The sequence below is a fragment of the Schistocerca americana genome, chromosome 9 (genome assembly GCF_021461395.2).
Source record: "Schistocerca americana isolate TAMUIC-IGC-003095 chromosome 9, iqSchAmer2.1, whole genome shotgun sequence".
NCBI lineage: Eukaryota > Metazoa > Arthropoda > Insecta > Orthoptera > Acrididae > Schistocerca > Schistocerca americana.
In genome coordinates, this window is record NC_060127.1 from 100,590,454 (window position 1) to 100,609,127 (window position 18,674).

At 40.3% G+C, this 18,674-nt stretch overlaps 1 protein-coding gene across 1 annotated transcript in view; it reads left to right on the forward strand.

The window, feature by feature from the left end:
* The window catches only part of LOC124551202 (E3 ubiquitin-protein ligase UHRF1-like), a 149,548-nt gene extending 138,013 nt beyond the window's left edge, over positions 1 to 11,535 (forward strand). Inside the window, exons 13-14 of the mRNA XM_047126193.1 lie at positions 7,198 to 7,340; positions 10,888 to 11,535. Coding sequence (XP_046982149.1) covers positions 7,198 to 7,340; positions 10,888 to 10,912 — 168 coding nt within the window. The 3' untranslated portion in view covers positions 10,913 to 11,535. The remainder of the gene's footprint in view (positions 1 to 7,197; positions 7,341 to 10,887) is intronic.
* The last annotated feature ends 7,139 nt before the right edge of the window (positions 11,536 to 18,674 follow it).

Here is an 18,674-nt window from a genome sequence, read left to right on the forward strand (position 1 = left end):
CAGCACTGGTGCTGCTGCTCGCAGTGTGGTTTCAGTTGTCCGAGACTGCAGACATGTGTGCAAGTTGCGTTTGTGTGTGTGTGTGTGTGTGTGTGTGTGTGTGTGTGTGTGTGTGTGTGTGTGTGTGTGTGTGTATTGCTGACAAAAGGCCTAAATGGCCGAAAGCTATAATTGTGTGAATCTTTTCGTTGTGCCTATCGTGACTCAGCATCTCCTCCATACGGTGAGTGTTTGGAAATATTGTACAATTGCATTGTTTTACAAATACTGCCCTGACTGCGGGCACATCCTCTTGTAGGATGGTGAATTGATTCTAGTACTCTGCACAGACTCTATAGATGTGAACAGTGCGTATGAAAAGCAGTGCTCGTTTGTAGTACGTAGAGAAAGATATGGGAAAGATGGAAAGTGACTGTCACAGACAAAGGTGGACCATATGATTTTTGTGGAATGATGGAATCAAAACAACAGATACTCATAAACATTTAACTGTGGTTAGTGATCAAGAAACTCCCGCACAGAGGACTGTTTACAACTGGATAACTGGGTTCACTAGTGGAAGGGGATCTGTATGCAAAAATGTGAATACTGGTCATCCATCAACATTGTTGTCTCTGTGAAATATTAAGGTCATGTTTCAGTTGATTATGGTTGATAGGCACATAACCTTTGTTGAACTGGAATGGCAAACAGACCTGAACTGCCCATCACCACACACTGTTATTAGTGACAAATTATATGTGAAAAAGTTGTGTGCATATTTGATTCCGTGGGACTTGATGCAGGCCTAGTAGGAGCACAGAATTGAAGTTTGTTGTCAACTATTGGAAATGAAGAAGGAAGATCAATCCAAATTTTTTTGAGGAACTGGTGACTGGTGACGAATCATGGTGTCGCTACCATAGACCTGAGGAGAAAGTCCAGTCCATGCAATGGAAACACCCTGGGAGTTCTCGGCCCAAGAAATTTCATGCTGTTGTGTCTGCAGGTGTGCAAATGGTCTCCGTCCTTTGACACACTTGTGGCATACTACTAATGGACTGGCTTCCACAAGAACAACTGTCAACAGCAGGGTGTACTATGACACCCTCACACAACTCAGAGACAGAATTTAGGGAAGGTGACAGGGAAAGTGGTTGAAGGGAGTGCTCCTGCAGCACAACAGTGCACAACCCCACATCAACAGTGCCATGGCTCCAGATTTGACATCAATGGGGTTCATTGTTGTGCCATGTCCCCCTTATTCATCAGATCTCGCTCCATCTGATTATGCCGTATTCGATAACATAAAGCAAGCGCTACGAGGTAAAATATTTGTTATCAATAAAGATTTGCAGGCAGCTTTCTATGAATGGGTGCATAGTACCTCCAAACAATATTTCTGTGATGCAATAGTGAAGTTGCAAGGGAAGTGGCAGCAGTGTATTGGTTTTGATGAGGAGCACAGGGTGTCTCAAAAGATTGTTTATATTTGATGTGCCAAATAAAGTAGAGGTTGAAGTCTATTGACATAATCTTTATTTATTATTGAAATATACAGTTTAGGAATTTACTTTTGAAAAGTAATATCATTTAAATGCATTCCATGATGCCTATGGCGCTCGTTTAAACGATGAACAAAATTTGGCATAACAGCTTTGCGGGTGGACACTGGGATGGCTGCCACTTTGCTACAGATATTTTCTTTCAGTTGCTCCAGAGAAGTCAGATTATTGGCAAACACTTTAGATTTGCCATATCCCCAGATGAACAAATCCACAGGGGTCAAATCTGGACAGCAAGGAGGCCAATTTATGTCACCCTCCTATAGATCAATCTGCCCGGAAAAATTTTGCCAACTTGCAGTATAGACACATTGGACGTGTGTACTATGGCTCTGTCTTGCTGGAACCATGTCCTTAGGTTATAACCAGGAAAGTTTTGCGATTCAGGCACCAAAAACAAACAGTGGAAAATCCAGGCGTGCAGGCAAGCATCTGCCAACAGCAAAATATGTCAAAGACTTTAGGATGAAGACTATGGAGTACTTTTTGACAACAAACTGCTTTCGATGAGCGCTACTTAAGAGTGATTTTGCTCTTGGATGACTGCATCGCGCGTCATATCCTCTGGGTATTTGCTGTCACTGGCTAGCGAGGTCACGTGACACGAGCTGTGATTGACTGACAGAAATGCATCATGCAGGGCAGTCTTGATTTCAGTGCTTCAGAAGTTACTGTGCTGTGTTTGGTGGAATTTTTATTTATAGCTTCCTAATACGAAAATATGCAGTGTACATGTTGCTGTGCATGAAATACTTTCCAAAACACGTTATTTTTTGCTGTATTTTTTTTCCTAAAATGCCATCAAGTTCTACACTGGTGTATAAAACCCTTAACATTCAAAGGATTGATAAGTTTTACAGCTCCAGGGAATGTATATTGTCATACGACATGGAAAAGAATGTGCTTTCATATAGGGTATAGTGTATTTTCACCTGGGAAAAAAGTGTATTGTTAACTGGGAAATCAAGAAATTCTTTTTCCTTGCCCATATATATATATATGAATTAATAGAGGGAAACATTCCACATGGGAAAAATATATCTAGAAACAAAGATGATGTGACTTACCAAACGAAAGCGCTGGCACGTTGATAGACACACAAACATACACACAAAATTCAAGCTTTTGCAACAAACTGTTGCCTCATCAGGAAAGAGGGAAGGAGAGGGAAAGACGAAAGGAAGTGGGTTTTAAGGGAGAGGGTAAGGAGTCATTCCAATCCTGGGAGCGGAAAGACTTACCTTAGGGGGAAAAAAGGACGGGTATACACTCGCGCACACACACACATATCCATCCACACATATACAGACACAAGGAGACATATTTAAAGACAAAGAGTTTGGGCAGAGATGTCAGTCGAGGCGGAAGTGCAGAGGCAAAGATGATGTTGAATGACAGGTGAGGTGTGAGTGGCGGCAACTTGAAATTAGCTGAGATTGAGGCCTGGTGGGTAACGGGAAGAGAGGATATATTGAAGAGCAAGTTCCCATCTCCGGAGTTCGGATAGGTTGGTGTTGGTGGGAAGTATCCAGATAACCCGGACGGTGTAACACTGTGCCAAGATGTGCTGGCCGTGCACCAAGGCATGTTTAGCCACAGGGTGATCCTCATTACCAACAAACACTGTCTGCCTGTGTCCATTCATGCGAATGGACAGTTTGTTGCTGGTCATTCCCACATAGAATGCATCACAGTGTAGGCAGATCAGTTGGTAAATCACGTGAGTGCTTTCACACGTTGCTCTGCCTTTGATCGTGTACACCTTCCGGGTTACAGGACTGGAGTAGGTGGTGGTAGGAGGGTACATGGGACAGGTTTTACACCGGGGGCGGTTACAAGGATAGGAGCCAGAGGGTAGGGAAGGTGGTTTGGGGTGGTTGTCTACCAACCCAAGTTCACCACAGGATCAACATAGCCCAGCTTTATCCAACACTTTTTCGCCTTTTTTCACAACAGATCTCCAGTTACTTTCTCCAGTTATTTTCATTTTCATTTCAACCTCATGTTACACTTTCCACCTTCTAATATCATGTCACCCTCACAACATCCCCACAACAACCCCATTAAGTTTTATTTACATTCCCTCCGCAAACATGCCTTCACCCTAGCCAGATTACGCTCGCATATTTTATTTTCTCAGGCTTGTCTGACATTTGGCATTACCCCCAAAGGCCTCACACTTAAAGTTCCCATCTCTGGCTGCAACCCTTCTTTCCATCAGTCCCTATACCAGTTCCAAACTGAACAATCCATTGCCCTCACCCACCTAATCCTTCACCTACACATCAACTCAGCCAATGAACACACCCGTCAACTCCTATCCTTAATAAAAGTCCTCAATCTTTCCTCTCCCACATCCACACCGGCTGTTCAGAGCATCCTCCTACAGGCCAACCGCGAATTAGAACAGCATGCCACCCTTCACCTCAAAAAACTATCCAATCTCCTGGTTTCCCACCTCCGGAGAGGCAACTCACTCACTTTCCAGCAAACCTCAACCTCCTCTCATTGCACACAAACCCAGTCTCTCCCATCTACTCAACCTCCCACTTCCAGCTCCACTCCCTCCAAAACCTCAAAATTCCAATCAACACAATCTGGAACCACAACACCCCAATTCAGTAGTTAACCTTTCCTCCAAACCTCTCTCCCAATCCGAAACCTCTGTCCTATCCAAAGGCCTCACCTTCAGCCCCACTCCCAGATTCAACCAAACAGCCCTCGTCAAAGATTTACTGTCCCACACTCGTACTCTCTGCTGGAAGTATCACTTTGCCACGAAGAAAAATGATCCTAATCCTACTCCTAATGATCCAACTCCCCAAGACACTATCCAAATTGAACCCTGCCTGGAACAGTTCCGTCCTCCGTCACAGCGGGACCCACCTCCTCTTCCTCAAAATCACCCTCTCCAAACCTTCCAGGAATTTCTGACTTCCAGCCTTGCCTCTCAATCCTTCTTAAAAAACCTTAATCCTACTCCCAACATCACCACTACTGAAGCCCAGGCTATCCGTAATCTGAGGGCTGACCGGTCCATCGTCATTCTTCCGGTGGACAAGGGTTCCACGACCGTGGTACTTGATCGTCGGGAGTATGTGGCTGAGGGACTGCGTCAGCTTTCAGACAACACCACATACAAAGTTTGCCAAGGTAATCCCATTCCTGATGTCCAGGCGGAGCTTCAAGCAATCCTCAGAACCTTAGGCCCCCTACAAAACCTTTCCCCCGACTCCATCAACCTCCTGACCCCACCGACACCCCGCACCCCTACCTTCGACCTTCTTCCTAAAATTCACAAACCCAATCATCCCGGCCGCCCCATTGTAGCTGGTTACCAAGCCCCCACAGAACATATCTCTGCCTATGTAGATCAACACCTTCAACCCATTACATGCAGTCTCCCATCCTTCATCAAAGACACCAACCACTTTCTCGAACGCCTGGAATCCTTACCCAATCCATTATCCCCAGAAACCATCCTTGTAACCATTGATGCCACTTCCTTATACACAAATATCCCGCACGTCCAGGGCCTCGCTGCGATGGAGCGCTTCCTTTCACGCCGATCACCTACCTAAAACCTCTTTCCTCATTACCTTAGCCAGCTTCATCCTGACCCACAACTTCTTCACTTTTGAAGGCCAGACATACCAACAATTAAAGGGAACAGCCATGGGTACCAGGATTGCCCCCTCGTACGCCAACCTATTCATGGGTCGCTTAGAGGAAGCCTTCGTGGTTACCCAAGCCTGCCAACCCAAAGTTTGGTACAGATTTATTGATGACGTCTGACTCACAGTGAAGAAGAACTCCAGAATTTCCTCTCCAACCTCAAATCCTTTGGTTCCATCAGATTCACCTGGTCCTACTCCAGATCCCATGCCACTTACCTTGACATTGACCCTCATGTGTCCAATGGCCAGCTTCACACGTCCGTCCACATCAAACCCACCAACAAGCAACAGTACCTCCATTATGACAGCTGCCACCCATTCCACATCAAACGGTCCCTTCCCTACAGCCTAGGTCTTCATGGCAAACGAATCTGCTCCAGTCCGGAATCCCTAAACCATTACACCAACAACCTGAAAACAGCTTTCACATCCCGCAACTACCCTCCCGACCTGGTACAGAAGCAAATAACCAGAGCCACTTCCTCGTTCCCTAAAACCCAGAACCTCCCACAGAAGAACCACAAAAGTGCCCCACTTGTGACAGGATACTTTCCGGGACTGGATCAGACTCTGAATGTGGCTCTCCAGCAGGGATACGACTTCCTCAAATCCTGCCCTGGAATGAGATCTATCCTTCATGAAATCCTCCCCACTCCACCAAGAGTGTCTTTCCGCCGTCCACCTAACCTTCGTAACCTCTTAGTTCATCCCTATGAAATCCCCAAACCACCTTCCTTACCTTCTGGCTCCTACCCTTGTAACCGCCCCCGGTGTAAAACCTGTCTCATGCACCCTCCTACCACCAGCTACTCCAGTCCTGTAACCCGGAAGGTGTACACGATCAAAGGCAGAGCCACGTGTGAAAGCACCCACGTGATTTACCAACTGACCTGCCTACACTGTGAAGCTTTCTATGTGGGAATGACCAGCAACAAACTGTCCATTCGCATGAATGGACACAGGCAGACAGTGTTTGTTGGTAATGAGGATCACCCTGTGGCTAAACATGCCTTGGTGCACGGCCAGCACATCTTGGCACAGGGTTACACCGTCCGGGTTATCTGGATACTTCCCACCAACACCAACCTATCCGAACTCCGGAGATGGGAACTTGCTCTTCAATATATCCTCTCTTCCCGTTACCCACTAGGCCTCAATCTCCGCTAATTTCAAGTTGCCGCCACTCACACCTCACCTGTCATTCAACATCATCTTTGCCTCTGCACTTCCGCCTCGACTGACATCTCTGCCCAAACTCTTTGTCTTTAAATATGTCTGCTTGTGTCTGTATATGTGTGGATGGATATGTGTGTGTGTGCGCGAGTGTATACCCGTCCTTTTTTCCCCCTAAGGTAAGCCTTTCCCCTCCCGGAATTGGAATGACTCCTTACCCTCTCCCTTAAAACCCACTTCCTTTCGTCTTTCCCTCTCCTTCCCTCTTTCCTGACGAAGCAACCATTGGTTGCGAAAGCTAGAATTTTGTGTGTATGTATGTGTTTGTTGGTGTTTCTATCGACCTGCCAGCGCTTTCGTATGGTAAGTCACATAATCTTTGTTTTTAAATATATTTTTCCCGCATGGAATGTTTCCCTCTATTATATATGCCCCGAGTCAGCACTCACATACATGTAAGATGCATTGACTGAAAGTCATATAGTAAATCCTGATTATTGTGTACACCCCGAAAATGTCTTCATCTTCTATTCTCCCCAGTACATTCACTCAAATTACCTACACTCTTCCTTTTCTTCCAAGAAGACTAATCAATTATATTCTTGAAAATTTCATTTACTTTCTATTTTGTTGGTGAAATTTTGGGCTTGACTGTCATGCTTGTAAGAAAAGAGAGTTAATACCACTTTATCAGTATGCTGTTACTGTTATAATAAAGCTGAGTCATTGCAGATTTATTGAAAAAACAGTAAACTGACATGATAATTATTGGTGTTGATCATTTTGCATTTATTTCTTTTCAGGGATGTCTACAGAACTCTTTCCAGGCAGAAGTGTACAAGTGCCCAACATGCAAGGAAGACTTGCCTGACAGTTTCCCATTTGTTGTGAATGAACACTTGTTTGAAGCCCTGAAAGCATTCTTTCCGGGATACAGACCCAGCAAGTAGGTGTTCGTTGTACAGGCTCTGTGCGGAGCTAAAAAAACTCATTCCACACTTGGAAAGTAAAATGTGACCATATTTTTAAAACTATTTAATTATCTTTTCCCCTCTCTTTTCCTCGTACACATTCATTTGACACCTTATAATGTAGAAATATTTAGTCCAACCTATAAAAGGCATTTCTTACACTTAATTCTGATTCCACATATTCTGTGTGTTTCTTTGTTTGTTCAGTGTTGTTTCAGTTCCTTTTGTCCTTATAAGGTGAAACAGAAGGACTTGTCAACTGTGGAACAATAAACAAATCTATTGAGCTGACTTACAGAATTGGTAGATGTCTCATTTTGTAGCAAACAATCTCAAGTTTCACATAAAAATATCAAGTGCCATTTTAGTTCAATGTAATTACCATTTGTGATGCAGCAGACATCCCACTGGTAATTAATTTCTTCCCACACTTGTAGCAGCAAATTGGCTATAACTTGTGCAATGGCAGTGTAAATTCAGTTTCTCAGGTTGGCTAAGTTGTTTGTTAGGGAAGGAACATACACATGGTCTTTAATGAAACCTCAAAGAAAGAAATCCAGTGGTGTCAAGTCTGGGGAGCGAGGTGGCTATGCGATTGGCCCTTCTCGGCCAATACAGCGAGCTGGGAAGTGATTGTTGAGACACATCAAATTTCCATGAGTAAAAGAGGTGGTGCACCGTCTCAGTCATTGATCTGTAAAATTAAAATGTTTCCAAGCATATCTAAATGCACAATACGCCCTGTACGAGAACTGCCACCTATAACTTCACGTAACTAGCAGACACAACCCAGCCCCGATAAGAGGAAAAATTGAGGAAAAAAATAAATTTGTAAATAGTCTTAAAAATAATGATTTATAACGTGAAGGAAAGCGGTGGTAACTCTCTCGCTACACAAAAGCTCAGGTTCTGGGAAATTACAATCAAGCACACAAATGGCTGTTATTTACGTAGATTGTGATTGATGTAGTTTTTAAATACTTTTTCCATTTAGTGTTGTTATTGATCGAAATTAATCTGAAATTATTTTGTCTAAACATGTATGTAAGAGGTTGCACTGTACAACTGTTCCTGTAACAGAAAAAAATTAATTTTTTTTACTTGTAATCTTTTAGAGTAGCCAAGAATCACTACTAACAAAACACAACTCAGATCACTTGTTAACATAAGTCACAGACCTTCAGTGCACTCACCTCCCTATTGAACTTTTAGTAAAATCACAGTAAAGGTAGTTATATTTTGCTACCTTCTTATTTACGCATAATACCTTCACCAAAAATCCAAAGTACTTTAGATGTATGAATTTTGATAGGTACAGTTGGTGATCTATTTTGTTGGTATGGCATCGCCCGTCAATAATATAAATAATGTCTCTGTCTTTATGATACAAAACTGCATTTGTAAACTATCAACTTTGGAACAAAAAGAAACCAGTCCTTCGTATTTTCTGTACCTTAACTGACTCTTACATCCTTACTGGTAAATACTTTGGATCGCCTATCTTGCATTCATTTGTCACTCGGGAATCACTTACTTTGACAGGTCTTTTCTACTTGTTAATATTCACAGTTTAAGACCTCGCTTGTTTCTGCTGTAAGTTATTATTTCTCTCAAATAACAATTATTTAGTAACTTTGGGCTAAATGAGAATGCAGGGCTTTTAACTTTTAAACAAAATAACAGTTTATTCTTTTCTTTTTGCTAACTCTGTACAGACAAAACTAATCCCCACTGTAAGTGAAATGAAGTAATAAAAAAAAATCAAACAAAAATTGTAGGTGCTACCACCTCAATTTAAAACACATTTTACAGAATTCTCAGCCACTTCAGATGTTAGCAATCCTCGATCCTACTAACAAAACCTCAATGAAAATGTCACTCATCTCTATTTATTACAAGAATAATGGTTGCAATGGAATTCCACTTAAATATGGTTCAACTAGTGTCTGGATTACCATGAAATGTTACAATCACAACTCTGAGTGAGGTAAACTTTAAAGAAAAAACCACCGGTCTGAGTGTTCCAGTAACAACCTTCAAATCTCTTCAAAAATTGAGAACTCCTCTCGACAATAAAATAATTCAGTATCCACAAAATCCTACTCGCCTATCACCTCAAATACCAAATCCATCCAATACATTCATGACTGTTACTCTATACCTCAGAGAATGCCTTCATAAACTTTTACATTCAATCACAGTATCTAATTTATAGGCATGCTACAAATACACCATAACTGGAACCCCAACTTAAATAACTTCAGTCGACTCGCTGAAATAAAATAATATTTCATCGATTCATGACTCTCAGTCCTTAAATAGTTCATAACTGTATTACAAATACAAACTTAAAACCCCATTCAGCTAATTGAAGAATATGTCACTGTGATAATTCTTCAAATCAAGGAGCATAGTAAAATTAAATTATTTCCAATCTTTAATATCCATCCCTATGTCAGATGCTGCAATCTTTCACCAAAGTGCAGGCACTTTCAGTCATATTTCTAAAATTGTGGAAACTTTCCAATTGTGGAAACTTTCCACTTGCACCATAAATTGATACAACTGTCCAATTAAATAATATTGATAGCTAATCACATCAGCTCAAGTTAACGAACAAACAGCAACTATATGACTGGTCCTTCTGACCCTCTACACATAATCTTAATTCCTCGTGTCTTTCCCTGTTCCTCAATAGTAACTGCCTTTCCTCAGGCATAAAACCATAGCTGAACCATTGACAAATGTACGGCATCACCATTATTCCTCAACAATTACCAATAAGCAATAAATGGCCATCGATTGTTTTTGTAGCAGCTAGCTGGTGCACAATGGTCTCTAGCTCCACTGCTCTGCAGTTTTCTTTGGGTTCACAGATGATCTTTGCTGCAATCTCCTGAACATGCTGTACAAGGTACTCGACTATCTGCACAAATACACAAGACATACATTACATAAAGAAAGGTAAAACTTTGTTACATAGAGAAAGCTGTTTCAATACTGTGAAAGAAGCTTAAAAAACTTACATCACCAAAATGTGCGAAATTATTCCATCCCGGCACAAATAATAGTGATAGTTTTCTCTGTAAAGAAGAAAGTGCCAGAGCTAGTGATCTATCATGTCATAGTGAACAACCCATCTCAACAAAGTTATTGTGCCAAGGGTAAATTGTAGGCCTGCTTGGAGGTTCTGTAGCATATTCAGTGTGAAATTCACACTGAACAGTTCTTGCAGAGCTCGTTGTTTGAAATCGAAACACACAGTGAGCACATTCCTCACCAGTGAAAGTAGACATCTTAACTGTGCATTACGCTGATGCTCCTGGTGGCAGAATGGGGTACGGATGTACTACATGAATCAAACTTGAGACTGTAGCTACAAAATGATGAATATACGGATTCTGTAAGTTATTTCTATATCATTCCAAAGTTGTAAAGTACTTTTTGTTTCACCTTGTATTTATCTTTAATTTATTATTATTATTATTATCTTTATTTATTTATCTTATTTTATTTTTTAAGTGGGACAGTGCTGCACTACAGTTGAGCTTCAAAGAAGGCCACGAGCAGGGTAGAATCATCAAGTATTAAAAGGGCTGTGTTGTATAGCTTAGGAGTTTTTGTGCTTGACTATACATTTAGTTGTAAGCATTTCGTGTCATTTATATTGAATTTTAAAACAAATATAAAACCAAATGTCCCTTTGAATGTGTTGCAAGTGCTGAGAATTTCTTTCTCATGTTGTGTACTATTACTGGAGTGATTTCACTTCTCAGATTTTTAATGATTTTAGTTCAGATTTGCTATGTTTTTATGTGTTACTGTCCAGTTATACGTATACTTGGCTATCCATTGTACCAAGAAATGCCCTATTCTGTACAGGCAGTTCTATATTGAACAGTGTAGACACTAATTAGCAGTACATTGCTTATTTTATAGTTGGTGGTTTTTTGACTTACGTACCAACTGTTTCTATTGTGCTCATGTCGGGACTGCTTTAATAATTAGTTATGAAGAGATCAGTGTGTTATCTTTCATTAATATTCTGTTTTGTAATGAATTTATTGCTAAAGAAGCTTGAATCAAATGTTACATTGTTTTTAATGTATACATCTTAATTATCAGTGTTCATATAACACACGTATTTTTGGTTAATATTGTGACTGTGATGATAAGTATATTGTTAATGCTATATTGCTGTATGAAAGGCATTGTATGCATCATAAATTTTGGAAATGGTGGTACAAAATAGCTAGTGTGTTTCCATGGATCCTTTTAACTTCCTTGGTAATATAAATAATTTATATGTATAGAGTTTTGTGTAGCATTGTGAAATTTTAAAAAATCTCTTAAATAAAATATTACTTGATAGTATGTGTGTAGCAATAATTGTAACTACATAGTATTTTAATTGATATTACTGATGTATATTCATTTTTCTTTATGAAATATTGAGTAGCCATTCTTGCAGTATGCTTCATTCTGAAGAATTACGTTTTATTCTTCCATTTTGATGTATCAGTAACTATGATTTGTAATCAAATTTTAGCGCCTTTCTTGCCATAGTTTTCCTTTGGTCTGTAAAAATAGAGTGGCAGCTATATCTACCACCTCTCATATTCCAGGACTGATTTTGAAAGCATACTTTTTAACAGACTAAGTTGTCACCTACTTAACTTTCAATTTATCCCTATTTGTACTCACTATAGATATATTATGGCTGTGCCAACCAGGAGCATATTTTCCCTACATATGTTTATAAATATGATAAAAATATTGCTAATTTCATACAGAAATCTCTCTCTTCCCCCCCTCTCCCCCTCTCTCTTTTTCACCCCCCCCCCCCCCCCCCCGCGCTCTCTCTCTCTGTGTGTGTGTGTGTGTGTGTGTGTGTGTGTTCGTCCGTCCCTCCCTTTCTCTTTTTCTTTGGATAAAAATTGTGCTGGTAATAGAAAACAGTGCTACATACAATGTTTCAAAAGTGTTATATTTATTCGTGTAGTAGCACAGTTGCAGACACTGAAATGATATTTATTACATAGCTGCAAGATCTTATATACACAGTGATTTAACAAAGATCTGATATTTTTGATTTTTTTATTCTTTGATTGATTTATATTGTAGGTTATTTAAGAAATGTATTGACACGACAATGAGTAATCTTAAATATTCACATGTTCTAACTCAATTGCACAAGGGAAGGGACTTAGTACTTAATATTTTTGATAGAGAGAATTATTTTAGCATATATGTTATGATAAGAAACATATTCTGTAGAATGAAACTTGTAGATGGCTCAATTACTAGGTGTACTGCTCTGAATGTTAACACATGGGACTGACTGCTGTTATTTTTGGTATATATTATATTTCCATGGTTACATATATTTGTTTGAAATATATTGACAACAGTGTGGTAATTTACATCTGCTAGTGTAAAAGAATCAGGCAGATTTCAAGTAAAAATACTGAAATATGAATTTAAATTCAGAGTATGCAATTAAAGATGAATAGTTCCACAAAACAGAATAGTGTATCAACCTACTAATTTCTGAGACAGGAATGACTGGAATAAGGCCAACATACATGTAAATTTAAAAACACATAAACTCTAGCTTTTGAAACTTCTGAAAATTGCCCTACTCCAGTTGTTCCTATCAGTGTGCAGAGACAGTTTCTGTGTTCCATACTGTGATGCTGACTTTTACCTGTGCAGAAGATACTGACTTAAATAAGATGAACTGCTGCCTCGATTGTTCGTCATCAGCAACGATCTACTGTATATAATGCTCAGACTGTACCATTTACGAAGGGTAGTCAGAAAGTGAGTTACACTTGCATATTATCGGCCTATAACAGTTTATTGGTAAGAGCATTATACCACAGATGGTACACATTCACTAATCTGTTTCTCTATGCACTGTCAAAAGGAAAATTCACTTAAGAAAACTGTAAAATTTGGCACTAGTCTGTAAGTTCAGGAGGCAAAATTCTTAGTATGGCCATAAACACACACAAAAGTTAAGAAACCATCACAGCTTTCAGAAATATGTGTCTGTAGGGAGTGCTAAGAATTTCTTTCCCTGAATGCAGGGACTAGTCCAGAATTCTATCCTGAAATTTTGTGTTTCTCTATGTAATCACACAGATTCAGTAATTAAACGTGTGCCGGAATGTAGCACTGAGCATTCCGTGCCCTCCCAATAGAAATCTGTGCAATATTGTAGGTGGCAATAGGGTCCACATCCACCGTAAACCATGTGAATGGTAACATTCTCCTGCGCTGGCATTGGTTGGAGTAAAATAGCTCTCTACCTTGATTTCATTGCTCCACATTTTCTGTCATCGAGGCATTTTGAAATTTTTGTGTAGTGAAACACATCAAAATGGTCACACTCCGGTTTGAGCCCAAGCACCCACGAAACAAAATGGTTCTAAAAACATAGGAGGTTCACTGGAGCTCACAAATGTAGGCATGGCACCAAGTGTATGTAGAGCTAAAGTGAAAGAGTATGCCACCCACGAATGTAAGAACTGATCGGACTGCATATAGGGATGTCTTGCAAATCTGGATGCCCTTGATGTCATGTCCTTAATTGTGATGTCTGGCGGACCCTTGTGCTTTTACCATTGTGAGATTTTATGGTAATTATGTTCATCTTGATGAGTTGTACTGTACAAAAATTTGAAAATGGCTTCACAGCTGAAAGTTTGCAGCAACTAAACCAAAATAAAGTGACATGCATCTTTGTGTTTCCTTGGTGCATTGACTGATCTTTAGATCGTGGGCGTCACCTGCAAAAAGCTCCATTTCTTCAACTGGGATTTCAGCCTTGTGGTCATCTTTTGTGTGAGCCAAACGAATAAAGCTAAAGCACTTGCACCCATCCTTTTAAAGCCGAGTGCCATACTACTGCGCTTGCAGTCACAGATACGTGGAGATCAGATGTATTGCTCGCCAGCAAAGAACTTTTTACGAATAGAATCTGTGGGTAGACACTCGACCTGCCAATAGTACCTGAGCTGTAGCCACATCCTAATTAAATCCTTTGGCAAGCTAAATTCCACTGCTTTATTGACCAGAGTCCCAGAATGGTGAAGTTTGTGCTAGAATTTTTACTTTGTGAAATGGTATAGAATGGCCAGTATCAATGCAATCGTCTGCCACATGTGATTCGGTGGGTTGTAAGAGCCGGGTGTACCTACAGTTTTCTGAGCATCTCTCTCTCACGGGCTGTATGCATCAGCTGCTCGATGTATCAAAACGGGCTACATGTTTCATCTGCCCAAAGTATGAAAGGATGCGGCAGAAAAGTGCATCAACACTGAACACTCTACACTGTTTGACAGTGTCGAAATTCTGGTGTTGACTTCACTGTTCAGGAACCCAGTGGTGAACTAAGCAGTGGAAATTCATTTGGTGGATAATTTAGTTTTTAGCGCCTGGGCAATGTGTGGAACCCAGTAGTTCATTTGATTAACTCACAGAATTGTTGTTACAGTGGAAGTTCTATTGGTGCATTGATATCCAAATGTGGATCGAGTATCTAGCCATATGGTCAACTTGTACTAAGCTTTTTGCCACCAAATGGTATCTCTGGCCCTCGTGTATCTGTGATCGCATACATAGTGATCCGGAAGTTGGGTTTAAACAGACTGAGCTGTGTGCAATAACTTCAGATGGCGGCACACTCGAAAGGTGGCCAAAAGATATACAGCCGAAATATTGGTTGAAAAAAAGAAGTTTGTACATATGAACATCCTCTGGAAAAGTTAAACCTTCCAGTAACAGGGAGAATGGCAGAATATTATCATTCAGAAATCTGTACCTCGATCATGGAGCTAGCGTAAGAAGATAGATTGCTACTGACAAATTGGTGACCACGCACCTATGTATTATTTCAATTTACTCCTGCAAGTGGGAAATCACACCTATCAAAGCCTGTGCTGTGCTGGCCTTATAAGGAGGTGCTGCACTGTCTTGTAAGAGAGCAATGCTTCTGTTTGTCTTTCTACACACCTTGTTCCACAGAAGTGTGCACATGGCCTTTTGTATAATATCACATTATGATACACAATTAATGAGTTCCCCTTTCAGGATTAACTCACTGTACGTAACACATTCACAGTCATAGAAAACTATTCCCTGTGGGGAGTGGGACAACTTAAAATTTTATTTCTATTGGTAGTGAAATGTGTCTCTCTCTCCCTTGCCATTGTCTCCCAACGGTTATGATGCAGCTTAAGAACACATTATCATCCACAGCATATTGTCTCAGGAAATGCATGGTAGTCTCAGACCTTCTCAACTTTGCACATCCGGCACGTCAGTCCAACCACTTTTTTATGGTGGTGACTGTTTCACTACAGCGGAACCTCATATTTTTACATATTATGTAATACACTTTTGGCACCACTATGAGACAGGTGTGACTCACTTTCCAGACACTCTACATATCTGTTTTTATACTATATATGTTTTAATTGTTATGTTAGTAATCAATATCATCATCATATGTATATCAGGTGAATAAAACATGCTTTTGTACATAAGCATTCATTCTGTATGTTTGTGTGAGATATATGTCTGTTCATTGTATGTCATAATAAGAAGTTACCCTACATTTTCACTTTGAATAAAAAATGAGAGGAACAGAAACTTTTATCATTTTGTTGAACTGGATCCGTATGTAGAAGAATGCTAAAGACATAAACACTTGTGGTAGCTACTGTTGTTTGGCTTTTTCTACGTTAAGTGTACTGGTAATTAAAATTGGTTACCTTCAGAAGTGTTTCACTTTATGGTAAAGCATCATCAACAAGAGTTTTGTAAACATTTTGCAAGCTTAATCCTTTTTAACATTTTGAGAGTTACAAAAAAGTTTTGTTTGTGTATATGTTTTGTGCACAAGACTTGTGTTTATTGCTCCTTTTCACATGTGTTTTGATTACTACTGGAATTTCTCTTACCTTTTTTATTTTGCAGTCATTATGAGACATATATTGTTGGCAGTAGTATCATATTGCTTCTTGTCACTAATGACAGTTCTCTGAGCATTCTCACTAGTGTTTTGCAAAAAAAGTCTTCTTCCCTCCAGGAGTTCCCATTTTATTTCAAGGAGCTTTTCTGTAGTACTCGTATGTTGATAGAAGTTATTGATAACAAACCTAGCACCATACCTCTGAATTTCTTTTAACCCAATGTGATGGGGAATCCGAACACTCAAGTATTAGTAAAAAATGTCCCATATACAGTATCCTTTATAAATGAGCTACACTCTCTTAGAATTATCCCAACAAGCTCAAGTCGACCTTACGCTCTCATTCCATCTTGTGTCACATTACAGCATTACTTGCCATAGCTGTGTCAATGAGCACATTACTAGTACTTTATTTGTGTATTACACTATTGTTTTCCCTTCTCATCTTCATCAGCTTTGATTTCCACACATTTAGAGGAAGTTGACATTCATCATGTCAAATAGAAAGTCTGATCAGATTGTGCTGTATCCTCGTACAGGCACTCAAAGATGACACTTTCCCATACACTACTGTGTCATTAACCAACAGTCACAGATTGCTGCTCAACCTGTCCATCAGTTCTTTTATTGGAATAGGAAACAATAGCAGTTCTGTTCCACTTTCCTATGGCTCTCCTGATGATACCCTTTGTCACAAAGGAAGACTTGTTCAAGAGAACTTACTGGTTTCTGTTGCTTAAAAAGTCCACTGTATGTGTGTGTGTGCGTGTGTGTGTGTGTGTGTGTGTGTGTGTGTGTGTGTGTGTGTGTGAGGGGGGGGGGCATCTTATTTTAATATGTGTGAAAATTACAGCAGTTTCCAGAATGAGATTTTCACTCTGCAGCGGAGTGTGCGCTGATATGAAACTTCCTGGCAGATTAAAACTGTGTGCCCGACCGAGACTCGAACTCGGGACCTTTGCCTTTCGCGGGCAAGTGCTCTACCAACTGAGCTACCGAAGCACGACTCACGCCCGGTACTCACAGCTTTACTTCTGCCAGTACCTCGTCTCCTACCTTCCAAACTTTACACAAGCTCTCCTGCGAACCTGGCAGGAAAGAAAGGATATATCCTTTCTTTCAGGAGTGCTAGTTCTGCTAGGTTCGCAGGAGAGCTTCTGTAAAGTTTGGAAGGTAGGAGATGAGGTACTGGCAGAAGTAAAGCTGTGAGTACCGGGCGTGAGTCGTGCTTCGGTAGCTCAGTTGGTAGAGCACTTGCCCGCGAAAGGCAAAGGTCCCGAGTTCGAGCCTCGGTCGGGCACACAGTTTTAATCTGCCAGGAAGTTACATATCAGCGCACACTCCGCTGCAGAGTGAAAATCTCATTCTGGAAACATCCCCCAGGCTGTGGCTAAGCCATGTCTCCGCAATATCCTTTCTTTCAGGAGTGCTACTTCTGCTAGGTTCGCAGGAGAGCTTCTGTAAAGTTTGGAAGGTAGGAGACGAGGTACTGGCAGAAGTAAAGCTGTGAGTACCGGGCATGAGTCGTGCTTTGGTAGCTCAGTTGGTAGAGCACTTGCCCGCGAAAGGCAAAGGTCCCAAGTTCGAGTCTCGGTCGGGCACACAGTTTTAATCTGCCAGGAAGTTTCATTACAGCAGTTGTTTTAGCAATGACAGTAGGTATGCTCCAAACTGGGAGGCTTGCAGGAAGAAAGGAGTGCATGAAAGGCTGAATGGGTATGTGACAAGGAGAAGAGTATGTGTTTGATTTTTTAAATATGCACTTCACCTGAATTTCATAAAACTTTGTGCTATAGGGGCTTCATACTAATGCTACTGTATCTGATTAAACTCTGTACTAACGAAAATGTAAAAAAAAAATGTGATATGGATGCAAAAGGTTAACAGTGTCACCTCTTGTGATGATGGTTTACCTATAGCAAATACACATCCGGTGAATAGCCTTCTTAATCTGTAATATGTATAAGAAATAAAAAGCCAAATAAAACTTGTTGTATAACAGCTGCTGTGAAAGATGACCATTTAATCAAATGTTTAGTAACATTTATGATTAAAGTCAATAAAAATACACGCATGCCTGTCCAAAATTTCATTTGCAGGTGGGTCAAACAGTTTGAGGGCTAGGAAAAGCATCACATGATATGCAGATGTAATAATTTTAATTTTGAAAATCAATTTCAGTCAACGCTGACTATTCTCAGATAATAAAAGACATATAGGTATTGCTATTGTGCAACACACAGTTAAATGTCTTTCCTGCCATGAGAACACTTAGAGTGTAACTGAAATTGATTGTCAAAATAAAAATAAGTTCAGCTGTGTGTTACGC